This window comes from Cornus florida, unplaced genomic scaffold, assembly GCF_030987335.1.
Source record: "Cornus florida cultivar Cherokee Brave unplaced genomic scaffold, ASM3098733v1 CherokeeBrave_3.0.0_Hap2_Chr01, whole genome shotgun sequence".
NCBI classification, from domain to species: domain Eukaryota; kingdom Viridiplantae; phylum Streptophyta; class Magnoliopsida; order Cornales; family Cornaceae; genus Cornus; species Cornus florida.
The window spans coordinates 117,390,124-117,406,749 of record NW_026775571.1 but is presented as its reverse complement, the minus strand read 5'-3'; the positions used below and the strand labels follow the sequence as shown (position 1 = coordinate 117,406,749).

The window sequence follows — 16,626 nt, the reverse complement described above, 5'->3', positions numbered from 1 at the left end:
AAGTTTGTTGGATTTACGAAGAAAAAAAAAAAAAAAAATTGAAATCTCAGTGAGTCATTCTCATTTCACACTTTAGAACTGTGAAATCGAACTGGTTCCTAACGGATCGATTTAGTTTCAATTTTTATGAAACTGTTTGGACTAAATAGTTCCAAAATACTTTCAGACTGGTCCGAATTGAACCTTGTGCACCCCTACTTCTTCTACAAGTCTGTTGACTTTTATTTTTTTTTTTCTCTAAAATGTAACAAGTATGAACTGCAATACTGTTTACATGATTCACTTACAAAAATAAACAATCAAGTTATAAATTAACTTATGCTCTCCTCGGTTTTCTTCGGTTCCTGGTCTTCACTTCAAACAATTGCACGTGCTAGTTTTCTTTTTCTTTTTCTTGTTTTTTTTTTTAAAAAAAAAAAACTTTATTTATTGTTTAACTGGGCTTGCTCAAAACAATAGAACAATATCTGAAGACAATTTGGAGGAACGCTATTTGTGAAATTGAAATTGGATTTTTTTCACTTGTGCAAAGGTCATATGGAACAGATGGATTTTGTTGAAAATCTTAACTCCTCAAAATAGGTAAAGTACCTGTCAGGTTCACAATACTTGGCTATGAAAATGCGTCCCAACACTTTTGATTAATTATGCACCTTAAATCTTATGCAATGATTCAATTTTATTATATTATTGTTTTCCGAGTAGTGAAATTTCTATACGAGAGACCCTACCTGATAAAACTCTTTTAAGAAAGGAGACATTAGGAATTTCAGTATTAAAATAAAATATAAATCAAGAGGATAAGAATGAAATGAAAATCCAACTAAACCCAGGCGTGCATATCATCACCCAATATTCAAATATAATATCTTTATATATAAAATAATTAAGTGAATTGCACTAAAAAAAAAAAAAAAAAAGTCCAATATAACCGTCTTGCCAATTCAACATACTTAGAAAATATATTTTAACTGCATAAATGAAATGAATGCCACATACATCTACAAAATTTTCAAATAACTTCAAGAGTTCCCATCTAAACTTCTGATTTATGGTCATTCTTTCCCCTCCCCCCTTCTCTTCTATCCACATAAATTATTCTTTTCTGAATCTTCTCCACAATTCACGCTCACCTCTTTGATATTTTCTTCTCCGTAGAACTGCAGAAAATATCAATGAAATTTAATATGCATCAAATGGTCGATATAAAGAATGGTTTTAGCCGTGAATATGTACGTTTTGAATGAAAATAAAATATATATATATATATATATATATATATATATATATATTTGTGACCAAGAGACTATCTATTTGTCGATCACATCAGTGGTTAGCTAGAAATTGAACTCATGCTTCTTAATGAACTTGAGAGTGTCAGGCATCAATGCCATATACAACAGATATAATGCAGTTGATAAACTAAAATTAGAAACAAAGAAGACAAAAAAGAAGAAACTGTATACCAGAATGACTGAATGTAGCAAAATATATATATATATATATATATATCCCTCTGACTGAATGACACGTAGACTGACCTCATAATTCCATTTCTATCCAGATTCCTTGAAGCAGCCTTTTCCATAATGCTTTTGTAATATTGAGCAAATGCAGTTTTGAGGGTGGATTCAAGCTGCCCATAGATCACTTATTGATGTCAGATGAAGTTACATTTGTCAAATCCTAGAAAATAAAGTGTTGACAGTTGAAAAAGAGCGTAAACCTGAAGAAATAATTCAACAGATTGATGATCTTTTGGTGAAAAAGCAACTTCTTCTCTTTTCTTCTGCACAAACTCAACATTCAGCTCCACCTGCAGACCCATATGGGTTATATTGTGAAATATCATAACCATCCATATGGCAAACACTAGTGGAAATAGCTTTATGCATTCAATAATATATTTACCATTAGGTTCACAATAACCAATACACAAGTAGTATTTTGATATTCATTCATCAGGTGGCAATATGGTGCCTAACTTATCTGGATGACACAACCATTCAAGCATCAAGCCAAACTCAATTTTTTGGCCAACCCCATCTATAAGGTTGGAGCCCACCTTATGAAAAAACATCCTTCGATTTCCCAAGGCTGGTTTTGGGTAGAGATATTCAAATTGGTTTCCTAGTGGACTTCTACTTATTAGCTTTACTGTAGCACAACATAAATATGCTTTCTGAAAAAGGAATTATCTTAGCTCAGGTATCTTAAAACATTTTTTCCAAATAGGTTCTGATATCCAACCTGCAACAACTAAAATTTATTCTTTGTTAAGACGAGCAGGAAAATGCAGGCAGCACACAGATTTACACACTTCCACTAGGACCAAGTCCAAGCTAGTTTAGAGCCTAAACATCAGCTCTATCTCGGGCTTCAACTAAGAACTGGAAAATTGTGCTAGGTTTGCTTCTGATATATGTAAAATTAAAGGGCCTTTAGCCCATTTGCTATCCAAGTAAAAGGAACCTACGCTCAAAGTGGCTCAACCTATGCTCAAAATGGATTCCACGAACAACAATTAGGCTGCCTTGGCTTGCATTGCCTCCAAATGTGGAGGCTGAGAATAGAATTCTTTGTCAAGGAGAAAGATATTCAAAAAAAAAAAAAAAACGGAATTATTCGAAAGTGGCACATACCTGATCAATCAAACGCTTCACCACACGCCGTAAACTTTCAATGGATGTTACTTCATGAAACTTTCTTAAGCGGATGAGTGGAATAGTTGCTAGCTCAGGGAAGGAAATGTGGTAACTCCACTGAGCAAAGTGGACAACGAGAAGTTCAATGGAAGCTAAAACTCTTTCCTCTTGGAAGTCTCTTGATTTTAACCAAAATTTTGGCAACTGCACTACATGTGAATTAGTAGTATTAACTATAATTTGTGGAAGTATTCTTATTTTTACAGAGACGAGAAATAGAAGTGGCAAACTCAAGAATGCTACTAATTTGATTCTGCACTAACCTTTACGGTAGATGAAAAGTTGATGGCCTTTCCTGGTTTCCCAGCCTCCTTCCCAATGTTATATTCCAAAATATCCAAAATTAGTGAAGCAACAGGGATGAAAATTCCACTAGTATTGGAGAGATGATTTAGCCATTGGATGCATCTAAGTCTTAAAGGGAAATATCTCGGCCCAGTAAACAGGCAAGCCACTCCATTTATGAGCTGCACAGTCGTATAAAACAAAGGCTGAAGATCACAATCATGTATGTTGGCCGATATGAACATAACCCACAGATCAATACAGTTAACATACTGCCAACTGCATATCTTCTTAACCGCTTCCTGTCCACAAACATCAACAAAAAGAGCATGGAAGCCCATTCACATCATATTGCATGATTCAAGCAACCATTCATAAGAGAGGTCACTTCATGTACAATCTAAATAAGTAATTTGTTAGATCTCCAAAATTTAATGAAACAAAACAGCAGAGAAAGGCATGCCACACTATATACCTTCTTTGTTTGTAGACCTTGTTGCAGTATCTTAGCAAGTTGCTGGATAGACACAAGAGCCTTGCCGCATGATCTCTGTAAATCTAGAGAGCATACCTCAACAAGGGAGTTCCTCAGGTACTGTATATGTTCAATATTGATGGGTTCCATAAATTTGCAGTGAGCAATATAGGATTTATACATTTTTATTAAACAGATGTCAAAGAACTCTGAGGTAAACACAACAGCCGCATCCCGTATGATGAGGAAGGAACAAGATGAAAGAGCCCCTCTGCCTGTTGCCCACAAGTGAACTGCTATCTACATCAAAATTGTAAGAGTTCAAAAGAATGACCTACCACAACATGAGACTGGCAAATGCATGAAACCAGGGAGACCTCAATCTAAAGTTTCGCATTGAAGTATAGAAGTTTGACCGTTATACAATTCTTTGTGAATAGGTCCAAAAAACTGTCATTATTTCTTACCTTCATAAAATATTATCAATAACTTGATAATATAAATTACATCTAATTTAACTTACAAGAAGAATAATTGAAAATTTCATTGTTCCCAACTCCCCATGAATTCATCTTTATAAATATTATTAACTTCACCATAGCTTCATTGGATAAATTTTATTTTGTATACCCAAAATTTCCCCTTTTTGTGAGGACTTCAACCCTCAACCTTCTAGTTGGAAAGTAGAGGAGACATCATTATAGCTAATATACATTCAAGGATTAATATAAAAGCTATAATTTTACATTCTGGCAATGTATTTCACCTGAGTACGAAAAATGATGAACGAGGTGGAATCATCAAATTTATGGCTGATAGGTATTTCCATTACATATCATTTAGCAAACTAAATATCTTTATTCATCCTACCTCCAATTAATTTCTTTTCCATTGCCTCCATGTTTTTCAAGTTCCATACTGAGTATAATTAATTACTTCAGAGTTTAAAGCATTCTGTTTAAGACTGTTGATTGCATAAGTTGAGATGATTTACTGTTATTGTACAGAACTTTTCAATAAGTTAAATATATTCTTTTTATAAAAAAAATTGTTATAAAATATTATATGCCATAGCCCCCTCAATCAATTGAAAAATTACAGAAATTAAGTTTAAATCCTTGCAGCATATACACATAAATTATAGATAGATTAAAGAGCATTATAACAATATGAAAATTAAATTCATTAAAAAAAAAACCTATGATACAATTAATAAATAAGCAAGAATATTAGAGATTCAAACTGTATATTGCATCTATGAAACCATATATATCGTTGCTTTCAGTATCTTCCCGTGAAATTAAATTACCTTGACGAGTCTACGTAGCAAAGACGGGAAAGCAGCAAAGAATATTATAGAAGCGCTAAGACGAGTCAAGGAGAAAACCAATATCCCAGAGTCAGTCACCTCGTTGAGGAGAAATAATGTACTCCTCAAATATGACTTGAGAAGTGGCCTCAGTGTTTTCCACTTTGAAGTATTCTTCAACTCCAAAATAGTCCCTTTCCTGCAACCGGATGGAGATATTTTTAGAAGCCCCCGAAATATATTATCAGCCTCTCGAAGCATGAACATCAATATATTGCAGAACGTTTCACTGTTCTGAATTCCATGACAAGACCCAGCACCATGGATACTGAGTGATTCAGATCCATAATGGCACGCAGCCCGATACCCATTTAAGAGATTAGTAAGGACAGATTCTCTATCCTCCATCATGACTAATTGACACCAAGAATTAACAGCAGAATTCGTCAATAGTTTTCTCTTTTTTATAACAAAGCCATCTTCATCCACAGACTGGACGCCATGATTACTCATCTCATCTTCATCTGATAACTGTAAAGCAGGTAAAAAAAATACCAATTCATATTCATACAATTTAAAAATAGCTAAGAAATATACTTTGAAAAAAAAAAAAAAAAACCTAAGATATAAAGCAGGTTAGAGATGAGAACTCAAACTGCCAGCCTTGCTGAGATTCCAACAGAAAACAGCATCCATGTGATATATCTAATTTCAGAAACAATATAAAACACATGATACCTTTTTCTTTTTTATTCCAAATCACTGAGATAAAGTTCTGCACAAACAGTGGCGGATCCAGGGGGGGGCTTGGGTGGGCTTGACTCGCTTGAGCCCCCCCCCCCCCCCCCAAAAAAAATTTTTTATTTATTTATTTTAGTATAGGTATATTTAGCCCAATGTTTTAAAAAAGAAAATATTAGTAGTAGTATTAGCCCCCCAATTTTAACCCATCCAAACAAGCCCAATATCTAAGCCACAATTTTAAAACAAAGGCCCAACCAAATAGGCCCAAGCCGAACAAGCCCTAAACAATCACTAAGGCAAAGCACAGAGAACTCCTAAATTCCTAATCTTGCACAAATCAGAGAGCTCACTCCTCTCTCTCTAAAGTCTAACCCTATTTCCACTAAAATTTTCCAACTCTTTAATCTTTCGATTCCTAATTCCCCCTTTTTTAATATTAGCCCCCCTATTAACAATTCTTGGATTCGCCCTTGTGCACAAATATCCTTTACTTCTAAAATTGCATTTCCTATTAGATATTTTGTGTTCAAAATTAGGACGCAGTTCTGAGAATTGAGAAGAATAGAGTTTTTTGTGGCACATACGGCTTAATGTGGAAGCTTATCAGCAAATATAAGGAGAAAATATAAGCCACAATAATATTTGTTCTAAGAGGTCTTACTTAAGTTTCAGTTTAACGATGAAATTCCTATATTTGATGCTTATGAGGTCCATTTTCAGAATACAGGCTGAAGTTCTAACTTAACTTAAGTTTCAGTTATAGATCAGCTATATTATGTTAAACGGGATTCAATTAGGTAAAGTGGATGCATATGCTTACTATCATCAACCAAACAAGTTGCTTGGGATGAAATCCTTTGGATGGATATTAAACATCACCTAAATGCACGGCACAATTTTACGGCATAAAGTGAATTAAGCAAAATAATGTAAAGAAACAACTGAAATCACTAAATCCATCTTTAAAAAAGCATCTTCAGCTTAAGGCCTATTTCACAAAAGGTTAAGCCAGGCAATGGCACTATACAAATATGACTATCCAAGGTCAATGGTGTTAAACACCAAGAAGAATTCTTCATCTCACTCATCGAATTGAAACTCAAGGAGCTTCCTCTTCCCCAAATACAAGTTCTCTTGTAAGCTGTAGGCAGATCAGAAGGATGGTCTTAAAAACCTTCCTAGTCTTAATAGTTTCTGTTTTTAGGTGTCAAGATTTGTGTGTGTTTTAACAAAACCTACAGCTTACAAGGGTCATACACCCAATTGTGTTAACCCACAAACTTGCCTCTACCTTACAAAAGTACATCCAATTGCATCTAGTATGGGGACATATAATTGATCTTATATACTAATGCAAAAATGACAAAAGAGAAGAAACTAAAGTTAATTCACGTCTCTTTCTAAATATTTAACCAAGCATAGCACAATACATTAATTATCCAATTTATCCTTATACACAGTAATACCTGCTATACAATTGAGACATACTACAGAACCATTTTATATCAATTTTTTACTTTTATTTTTTGTTTGGGTAGCAGCTAATTTTTATATCATCTTCAAGATTAACAAAAAAAATTTTGTCAAACTATTGGTTATCAAGACTAAAAGTACTTCTGAACACATAGCTTACCCGATCTTCAGTTCTGAATGCTACAGCACCCCCATTATAGCTTTCTAAGAACTTTGCAAACTCAGGATCCTGAAAATTTTCCAGAAATGTAAATGAATAACAGTAAGGAATAAGTTTAAAAGATAAGGAATGAGGAAGAGAAAATAATTGGACATCAAGCTACATATTAGAGAAAATTGTGGTTGGTATCTATAAAAATTTACATAAAGTCTGGTCAATCTAAACTAATAGGTACCACAAATAAAAAAGAAATATAGAAAGAATCGTGTAGATGCATCTCGATGGTGGTCCCTTTTTCTTTTTCATTTGAAAGCATCTGCTAATCACTATATCACCTGGCAGGCACCATTGAAAATTACTGAAGTTATCCTTTGTTTTCATTTAATTTCTAATCAGGATTTCAATAAGGTCCCTTATCTCAGATTAAGTAAATATGAAACTAAAAGCAGCAAAATGCCAAAATTGTCTAAATTAAGGTCTAGTCTGCTGATGTGTTAAAAATTCAAAGACATTCACATCTGCTCTAGAAAAACTGATCAATATATAGTTATACACTATGTCTCATCTTATCATTATTATTTATACATCAAAAATAAAATAAAATAAAAAATCAATTTTAACGAGTACTGATTATCTTGTCAAACATTTGACTTCAGGGTAACATATTTCTCGTGGTGCCATGACAATGTCTGCAATCAGAAAGGGAGATTGTGTTTCCAACAACATTGTATTAGTTATGTCTCCGTTGCATTTAATATTTCTGGACCATCAAAAATAAATACAGAAATAACCTTTTGAGGATCTTGATATCCAATGTGGTGAACTTGGGAATCACATTCCATGAGAAGACCCAGTAAAAGTAATTTTATAAAGGTAGAAAACCCTAGAATTATTCCCCAAAGGTATTGATCACTAGAAAATTGAGCAACAACTGTATATTATAAATATTACTGCAAATTATATTGATATAATTGTTTATGTGCTAAATGCTAAACAACAAGGATCTTCAAGTATTTCATTATATGACTACATCCAACAATTGAAAAGTAACAGGAATGAACACATGCATTGCCACATTACATAACAAATTCTTTTTCCCTACTCTACTCTTTTGCTGTGATATGTGGTAAAACTAACCGATAATGGAACATCAAGCGAGTTTGGGAGATTAAAGCGATTCAATGTAAATATTAATCCATCAAAAATAATATTTTCTAAATGGAGAAAATAGAAACTAACCTTCTTTTTCAACCTATCCAATTTGTTCTGCTGCGTAGCAAGTTCATCATGAATTTTGCCATTCTGTGCCAACAATGTACTACTCTTGCTGCTGCCTAAATATACGTCAGTCAATTCAAAGAAAAATAAGGATATCGTGCACATATAGTAAAGACGTTGCCAAGAACATATTTCACCTTCCAGAATGCTCTCGCTCCCACTTTCTGCAATGTCTGAACAGCTTGAGTCCTGACCATTAAACCACGAAAGTTTTGGTAAATCCAAAAGAGAAAACAAATGAAAGATCAATGTGAGATGTTTCTAGCATTATCCAATTCAAAAACCTCTGAAAGAAATCCATCACTTTCTGAAACATCTTCGTCCACATTAGTGTCATCTTCACTAAAAATTGCATCAAGAGAAACATCTTTGGTTTCTTCACTTTCAAGGTTTCTGAGATCAATAACGAACATGTGAAGAACTAGCCAAGATTAGTAGATGGGCAATGCCTAATAAATGTTCTTCTACGAGTCTAGATGGCATAGTATGATATTTTCCAAATCCCCACTGAATAGAATCGGCAATGGCAACGGAGGAAGAAACAAAATTATGCAAAGAATAGCTAACGACAATTTGCACTAATGGATACTCATTTTATAAAAAAAGTTTAGTTCAAACTCACAAGTATATAAGATGACCATTAAAAATCTTTTACATATAAGCAAGTTATCTTTTTTTAAAAAAAAATTATTTTTATTTTTAACACCTATAAACAAGTTTTATAGGAAGAAATGAACAAAATATGCACTGGGTGACAGCTATTGCATTATGAACAGTCGAATTCAAATACACAAGTCTCCAATCAAGCCAAAGTAAATTTTAATGAAGATTAGTGCGAGAGATCCAGTGGACAACCCCCTAAAAGCACAAGTTTTTATGTAATCATCGCAAAGCAGACAAAACCTACACAGCAAGCATGCTTTTCAATCCAAGCCCTAGTCGTCATTGATCTGTAAGATCTTTATTCATGTTGGGTGTGGGAAACAATTACATAGAAAATGGCTACTCAGGAAACCGAGGGGGAACAAAAGAAAAAGAAAAGAAACATTCAACATTCAAAAATCAGCTTCTTATCAGGAGTCAACATCAGAATAATGAATAAGCCGGAATTCAAGCAAAGAACAGAGTTTAGATGGATAAATTGATCCAACAAGCACTCTGATGATCACCGAATTGTTTCTAAACATAGGTTATAAACAAGTATCTCAGCAAAAGTACACAGCATATCTCTTTCTCATCTAATTTATTTAGGATAGACTAAAGAAAGAGTGTTAAGTGTCATGCGTTATAACGAAGGGAATGTACCTGTCAGTAATAAAAATAGCTCAAATTTCATTTTGAGTATAAAAATATCATAATTCAGGGTTGTCCATTTAATTTCTCCAAACCAAGCGAATCTTATCAGGACTACAAGAAGATAGATAATCCTACACTCTAACCCACATAAATAGTCCATCTGTGAACAATCTTCCATATCTCAACACAAGCTAATGCCTTTTGTGGGGAACAATGTAAAATACCAAATGTTCCTCACTTTACTGCATCAAAGGAAACCTATTGCTTCTATACATTAAATAAAAAAATAATGTATAATCTCTCTCTCCATTTAAATTTTTCATTCAAGTTTAATATTGATACGAAGAGGCCAAATGATATCCAACTTGGTTGATAGATATTTGGCAAGTAAATTTTTGAACAGTGGATGATAAAGTCAAAGAAATGACAATTCCAACGTACTGACATCTTCAAAGTTGAATTCTAGTAGACTACGTTTTCTCCATTTCACTCAAAACTTCAAACTAGAGAGATAGAGAGAGAGAGTCTAAGTTAAAGACCCGCGTCACCCAGGTTTACAAGCACAACATACATGAAAGCAAGTCAGTTTTGTACCAAGGATATATTCCATGCTAAAAGCTGAGCAAATATAATTCAGGGGCTTAAAGGATGATCCCTAAATTTGGCATACCAAACTTATGGTAGGTGGGAAATCGATAGAAGCATAATAGTTATAAATAGGAGTAATTCCTGAGCCAGATAGATCACCGAGGGATGAAGTAATTATAAATGATTTTTAAAAATTAAATCTAAAAGGAGACACGGTGTAAAATAGGAAAGAAAGCCAGAAAGAATAACGATAACTCATGTGACCGACACCATTTATATAGGATAAAGGGAAGGATGATGAAGGCAAAGACAACCTTTTAGAATTATATTCTCCATCAACTCTGAAAATGAATTTCTGCTAAATATACCCTTCTTTCAAAAGAAGGAAAAAAAAAAATAAAAAAAGAATAATAAAAAAAAAAGAATAGAGAGTTTAAGAAAAGGCATTTCCTTCATTCAACAACTGTATGGATGACATCTAGCTACAAGAAATTTCAAATAAGAGAACAATTAGAAAAGTTAAAATTTAAGCCCTGATTACCTATTTAAAGGCATGTAGAGTGAATCCCCTTCATTCAAAAGAAAAAAGGAAAAGAGGGTTTAAAAGAAAAGGTATTTCCTTCATACGACAACTGTATGGGGACATCTAAGTACAAGAAAATTCAAATGAGAGAACAATAAGAGAAGGAAAATTTTAATCCCTGTTTACCTATTTAAAGGCATGTAGAGTGAACTGGACAAAACGACTTAACAAGGAGGATACCCCATTGAATGCATAACAGAAACTACAATGACAAATTGAAGACAGGGAAGTATTGGAAAAACTGAATATAAAAAGCAATGGTTTTACACGATTAAACCATGAAGAGCTGCATTAAGTTCACCTCTTTACCTTGTTTTAGAGATCTCTGCTGTATCCTCCACTCGGTCTTCAACAGTATCCTGCTCATTTTCTGCAGCAAATGAATTGAAAGATAATTATTGTGTTAGAGAAAATAGAAAAGCCCAACTTATCACAAACTTACTCACACTCAAAGCTTAAGCTTGAAAATAAAACATGATTATTATGGTCAAATGCAAAATAGGAGGCTAAAAAGTATTAACCTACTAACCGAAAATATCTCCTTCCCTATTTTCCAAATATTTAAGAGACTAAAAAAAGGTTTGTCAGTGGCATATAGATATAATGCCCCAAAGTAAACAAGTAAAAACTAAACACTCTCTAACTCTAACACCAGCTTTATGCATGAAAGGAATCGATCAAAATTTTACTTGCTACACTTATGACTTAACTGTCAAACTGTTAATAGGACGCATTTCATATATTGCACTAAATCTAGTACATATTTGGATTGGATAATCCAATTATTACAACTACTTATCCAAATTTAGCATGAAGTACCACATGATGATTACAGTAATAAGTGTATGCAATCAAGAGAGCTAATAGCCTAATAAATTCTTGTTTTTTTCTAATGACAAATGGACTCAAGCATGTGCACAAGATGCAAGTGAGTGTCTAGGTATATAACCATTCAGGTTTCATATTCTATACGTTGGGAAAGATGAAGAATTGATATAAAACATGCTTTGTTCGGCACTCATGCTTCCTCGTTCTAAATATAATTTTATATAGAATCAGATTAACTAAATGTCCTCAAGAACTTCTAAAAAAATTAGGAAATCAATCTCCCTCTCTGTCTGCCCAGGTGATTTTGTTCATCTCTCTCTCTCCCCAATCGATTCTGTTTAAACAACATCGATGTCCAACATTCCAAGACATGCCATGTCCAGCATTAGTACTTCGAATATCTTGAGATGTCCATATGACATTGATTTTTTCTTGTCTTTTGACTGTTCCACCATAACAGAGATTTTACAAGTTTATGAAGTGTGAACATATTTGAACCCATTTGTCTTTATCATGGATTCGACAATCCTAGATAGCATATTGTGTTTAAGCTAAATATAAAAATAAAAAATTACAGTTGAGCAATGTGAAACACAAAAATGGTTTCATATGTAAAAATACACACACTTACTTGAAGAAGATCTCTTCTTGAAGAAAGCCTTTGTCTTCCGCCTTTGTTTTAAAACAGACTGAAGATTCTTCTTTGCAAACTTCCTCGCCTTTTTTCCAAGCTTCCCCATTTCTTAAGCTGAGTGAAGAAACAAAAGCAATTCTAAACCACCACCACACAAATTCGAAATCGATTACTGTAATACAATTAAGAGATAGAGGGTGAGGAAGCTGACCAGCGACTGCGAGGAGAGACCCTTGCCAAAAACCTAAAACCCGACGTGGAGAACAGAATACGGAGGAGCAAAGTGTAGAGTGAGAAAGTTTTAGGGTTTAAGAAGATGTCACTCTCTCTCTTCCTTTTTAATCTAACAGAAGATAAAATGACAGAAGTTTGTGAGAGAATAGCCCAACTACCTACAAGCCCTAAACAAACTTTCTAACTTATTTATTTGTAGAGGCTCTTGTAAGTAATTGGGCTGAGCAATTTTTTTCCTAGGGCTTAGCTATGTCTCAAGCCTCATCTAACCCTTTTGACAGTTGGGTTGGGCCTTGGGCTGTGTTTTCATAGGCTAAGGCCTGTTGCCCCCTTTATATGTTCTATGTTACATCAATATATTTTGATTTAACTTTTATATATATATATATATATATATATTTTTTGGATGGTAAAACACACACACTTTTTTGTTCACGCGGGCTCAAACCCCTCCCCACTTCTTTAAAAATGGGGAGGTTATACCATTGGGCCAAAGGCCCTTTGGTAACTTTTATATATTTTGTGGCTACATAAGTAATACAAAATAAAGTTATTGTCTCTTGATCCTATTATATAGTTCAAAATAGTTTTATTTTCCGGTAAGGTAAATTCGATTGAAGTAATACAAATATAAAGTTCTCGCCTCTAGATCCTATTATCCTATTATATAGTTCAAAATATTTTTACTTTCGGGTAGAGTAAATTCCATTGAAATAATTAAAAACGAACAGCTAAATTTAAAAAAGGACATAGTAAATGATAGGAAATAATGAAAAAATAATAATAATTTAAGGTGTCAGGAGACATCTCTATAGTCTATGGATTAAAGGCAAGAATGAGAATGGTGATGGACCGATGATAAGCTAAATTAGATAAGGAGAGAAAAAATAAAGTATGCAAGGCTTGTTGGGCCAAACAGTCAGCCCAACTAGTATATACAGTATACAATCCCAGCCCAACTGAATGGATGGTGAGTGTCAGAGAGTGTAGGAACAAATGGATATCCGATTTCTTGTCATTTAAAAAATATATATTTATTTTACTTTTTCAGTTTAACAATTTGTTGACATGTCTGGTTATTTGATAATTTCAACTTCAATTTCAACCGAACCAGTTTTGAACCACTTAAAATTATTTAATTACGTACCTAAAATCACCGTCTAAAATTATATAATTACGTAACTGAAATTACTAATAAAGAATTGTGACATAGCATCCATAATTTATAATCATTCAACTACTTTTATATGAGTATAAATAAAAAATAAAATGATATTTGATGTCATGATCACATTATACCTAAATAGATTAAAAAAAATAAAAAATCAAATCGAATTAGTCTGCGTATCATTTTCCAACTATTAGACTTTTCTTAGAAATAACCAAAGATGCATGTGTTGCCTTACAGGGCTATATACCCATTAAAATTTCAACATATTGATTGATATATATATATATATATATATATATGTACACACATCTCGCTATGTTATCATCTAGCAACATCGCATGTGGCATTGGTGTGGATGAAAATGCGGTGTCTAAATTACAGCTACATATGGACAAACCACTACCGAAGCCCTCCAATTAAGGGTGATAAAAGCCCAAGTATAGAAAGGAGTCTTCACAAACTTCAAAATCTACTTTCGTTATAGATCCATTTTCATTTATATGTTCTTGCAACAAATTATAATATACTTCTATAATTCTCACATATAAATAATTGCAGAGTATATATTTATAAGATAAGATAAAAATAAGTAAGGTAAAAAATAAGCTTGTTGCTATCTATTGGAGCATGTCAAAAAAACCGATTCCTGCATTACTCGTGAACACTACTACTCCCAGAATCTTGATCAACTTCAACTAATTCTTCCGGGATGAATATTGGTATGCACCTATATATATAGTAGTATATATATACATCTTTTGTATCAATATATATATATATATATATATATATAAAAGATGTAGAGTCACACCCATCAATCACAGGAAAAAAAAAAAAATCATCCTAGGAGTTCCAATTCATGTCGGGTAGCTGATAAGGTTGTCTCAAATCGCCATCACCAAGTGATGAGCCAAGAAGTGCATTTGGATATAAAGAAGAAGTTTGTGGCAGCTGATTGAGCAGAGAGACATAGGAGTCATTTCCAGTAGTCGTCCCATTGCTTGTGTTGTAGTGATGATCAGCATGATATCGCTTCCCCAACGACGATCCAACGGACCCCATTTCATTCCATTGTTGAGATGGGAGTGATCGTTTCACACTGGAGCAGACCATGGCCGCACTCGAAGAAGCCAATTGTGACATGGAGCTATCAAATAAATTGTCTTCATTCTTGAGCAATATTGCCCCATCATTCATAGCCCTTGAAGTTTGATTTTGATGCTCGTCCATATTTGAATTCGACATTAGCATATCATCCATGGAATCATCCCCGTCCAGCTCCATCACTCTGTTCGAATTGTTTTTCTTGTAAATCCGGCATAACACCCAATCATCAAGCTACATACACAAGAATATATATATATATATATATATATATATATATATATATAATCAATCATATAATAGCATATCAAATTTAATTTTAAAAGCTTATAGGTATGTACCCGCAAAGAGTTGTTTTTGGTGGGAGGAGGTTTGGTGGTTGAACTGTGATCCACAAGTCTATACTCATGCATGATCCAATTGGTTTTGATCCCTTTAGGAGGCTTTCCACAGTAGAAAACAAGTGCTTTTTTCACACCAACCTTGTGAGTTCCATTAGACGTTAGTATGGGCTTATCTGTGCCCGTAGCTTTCCAGTACCCGGAAGTGGCCGCCCGATTAGGCCTAGCCCCATTCGGGTACTTCCGGTCTCTAGGACTGAAAAAATACCACTCTTGTTCACCAAATGTCGCCTTACCTATATATCACAATAAATCAAATTAATCACCACATATTCAAATTAATTAAGACATGAATGAAATTCATACTTGGAAGCTCCCATGGATCGAACTTGTAGAGATCAATTTCGGCAATGATTGTAACAGGTAAGGGGACGGAAGCGGCCTTGTTTTTGAGGTAATGGACTACGAGCTCTTCGTCGGTGGGGTGGAATCGGAAACCTGGTGGCAGATGAGGGTGTTGATTGGCCGACGATGAATCCGGGATCTCCATCACTCCACCTAATTTTTAGATTCTAGTCCCATACAGTGTATATATATGTTTGTATGTGTATTAAAATATGGCAAATTAATGTTACATGGAACAGACAAATATATTTGGAAGAGCAGGGGTGGGGGAGGGCGAGTGTATGGTTGTACAGTACATTGTACCGAACACCCACCAGTTGTTATGTGACACTTGCCAGTCACTTGACCTGGGGTTTGGGGACACGTGTTGGGTTGGAATGTATGGGGACCACTTCCACGCACTAGGCAACCAATTGGAACAAACTGTAAGCTTTTGATGTCATGCATTTCTTATGTAACAGACAAACCCCTCAATCCAAGAAAACAAAATTTCTCCCGCTCAGGATATTTTTTATTTATTTATTTTTGTTAAAAATTAATTTTTTTTTAGTAATGGTTTACGAGTCTATGACTAATTTTTAAAAGATGTTAATGTTGTGTTTGGAAGTATCCAATTAGTATCTTAGATTTGGAATTTGAAAAAATTTAATAAAAATTTTGAACTAAATTCCCTTCTATCAAAAATCCAAACATAACATTAATGTTATATATTGGAAAATGTTTAAATATATGAAATTAAAGAATGTTAGAGAATTATTATTATTATTATTATTTTCGGAGCGGGATATAATCACCTAATTTGTTCCGTGTACAATTTTAATTCTTTTAATTTATTCCCGGGAAAATAAATAAAAATCTTGCAACATCATGGTAAAGGCATACCAATTTTAGTGCTGGTGTGAGCTGGTAGATGCTCTGAATTTAGGGAAGTTAGGATTAGAAAAAACTAAAGCGCGCGCATATATATATATATATATATATATATATATATATATATATATATATATATTTGA

General features: G+C 33.7%; 2 protein-coding genes across 3 annotated transcripts; both read right to left on the bottom strand.

Moving 5' to 3' along the window:
- Positions 1-818: 818 nt before the first annotated feature.
- LOC132266232 (protein REBELOTE) lies at positions 819-12,732 on the bottom strand. Its single transcript, XM_059767087.1, has 14 exons — positions 12,570-12,732; positions 12,356-12,472; positions 11,206-11,266; positions 8,714-8,822; positions 8,567-8,618; positions 8,391-8,485; positions 7,152-7,220; positions 4,775-5,305; positions 3,466-3,765; positions 2,969-3,292; positions 2,643-2,849; positions 1,727-1,816; positions 1,542-1,636; positions 819-1,160 (listed from the first exon to the last, which is right to left on the bottom strand). The coding sequence occupies exons 2-14, from the start codon at positions 12,462-12,464 to the stop codon at positions 1,130-1,132; spliced, it is 2,073 nt and encodes a 690-aa protein (XP_059623070.1). The 5' UTR covers positions 12,465-12,472; positions 12,570-12,732; the 3' UTR covers positions 819-1,129.
- Positions 12,733-14,345: 1,613 nt separating this feature from the next.
- LOC132266218 (NAC transcription factor 25-like) lies at positions 14,346-15,850 on the bottom strand. 2 transcript variants are annotated; one of them, XM_059767079.1, is made up of 3 exons: positions 15,575-15,850; positions 15,209-15,504; positions 14,346-15,068 (listed from the first exon to the last, which is right to left on the bottom strand). In XM_059767079.1, the coding sequence occupies exons 1-3, from the start codon at positions 15,756-15,758 to the stop codon at positions 14,607-14,609; spliced, it is 942 nt and encodes a 313-aa protein (XP_059623062.1). In that variant the 5' UTR covers positions 15,759-15,850; the 3' UTR covers positions 14,346-14,606. The 2 variants fall into 2 exon arrangements, with proteins under 2 accessions (XP_059623062.1, XP_059623056.1); XM_059767073.1 differs by having other exon boundaries at positions 14,346-15,101; positions 15,575-15,848.
- Between the last annotated feature and the right edge of the window lie 776 nt (positions 15,851-16,626).

Excerpts from the sequence above, each read along its gene's own strand:
- LOC132266232 (XM_059767087.1), bottom strand. The coding sequence starts at position 12,464 with ATGGGGAAGCTTGGAAAAAAGGCGAGGAAGTTTGCAAAGAAGAATCTT. Across the intron at positions 8,823-11,205 it reads GCAGAGATCTCTAAAACAAG|AAACCTTGAAAGTGAAGAAA; the intron begins GTAAAGAGGTGA and ends TATTGATCTCAG. Across the intron at positions 1,161-1,541 it reads GATAGAAATGGAATTATGAG|TTCTACGGAGAAGAAAATAT; the intron begins GTCAGTCTACGT and ends TATTTTCTGCAG.
- LOC132266218 (XM_059767073.1), bottom strand. The coding sequence starts at position 15,758 with ATGGAGATCCCGGATTCATCGTCGGCCAATCAACACCCTCATCTGCCA. Across the intron at positions 15,505-15,574 it reads CGATCCATGGGAGCTTCCAA|GTAAGGCGACATTTGGTGAA; the intron begins GTATGAATTTCA and ends TGTGATATATAG. Across the intron at positions 15,102-15,208 it reads CCAAAAACAACTCTTTGCGG|CTTGATGATTGGGTGTTATG; the intron begins GTACATACCTAT and ends TTGTGTATGTAG.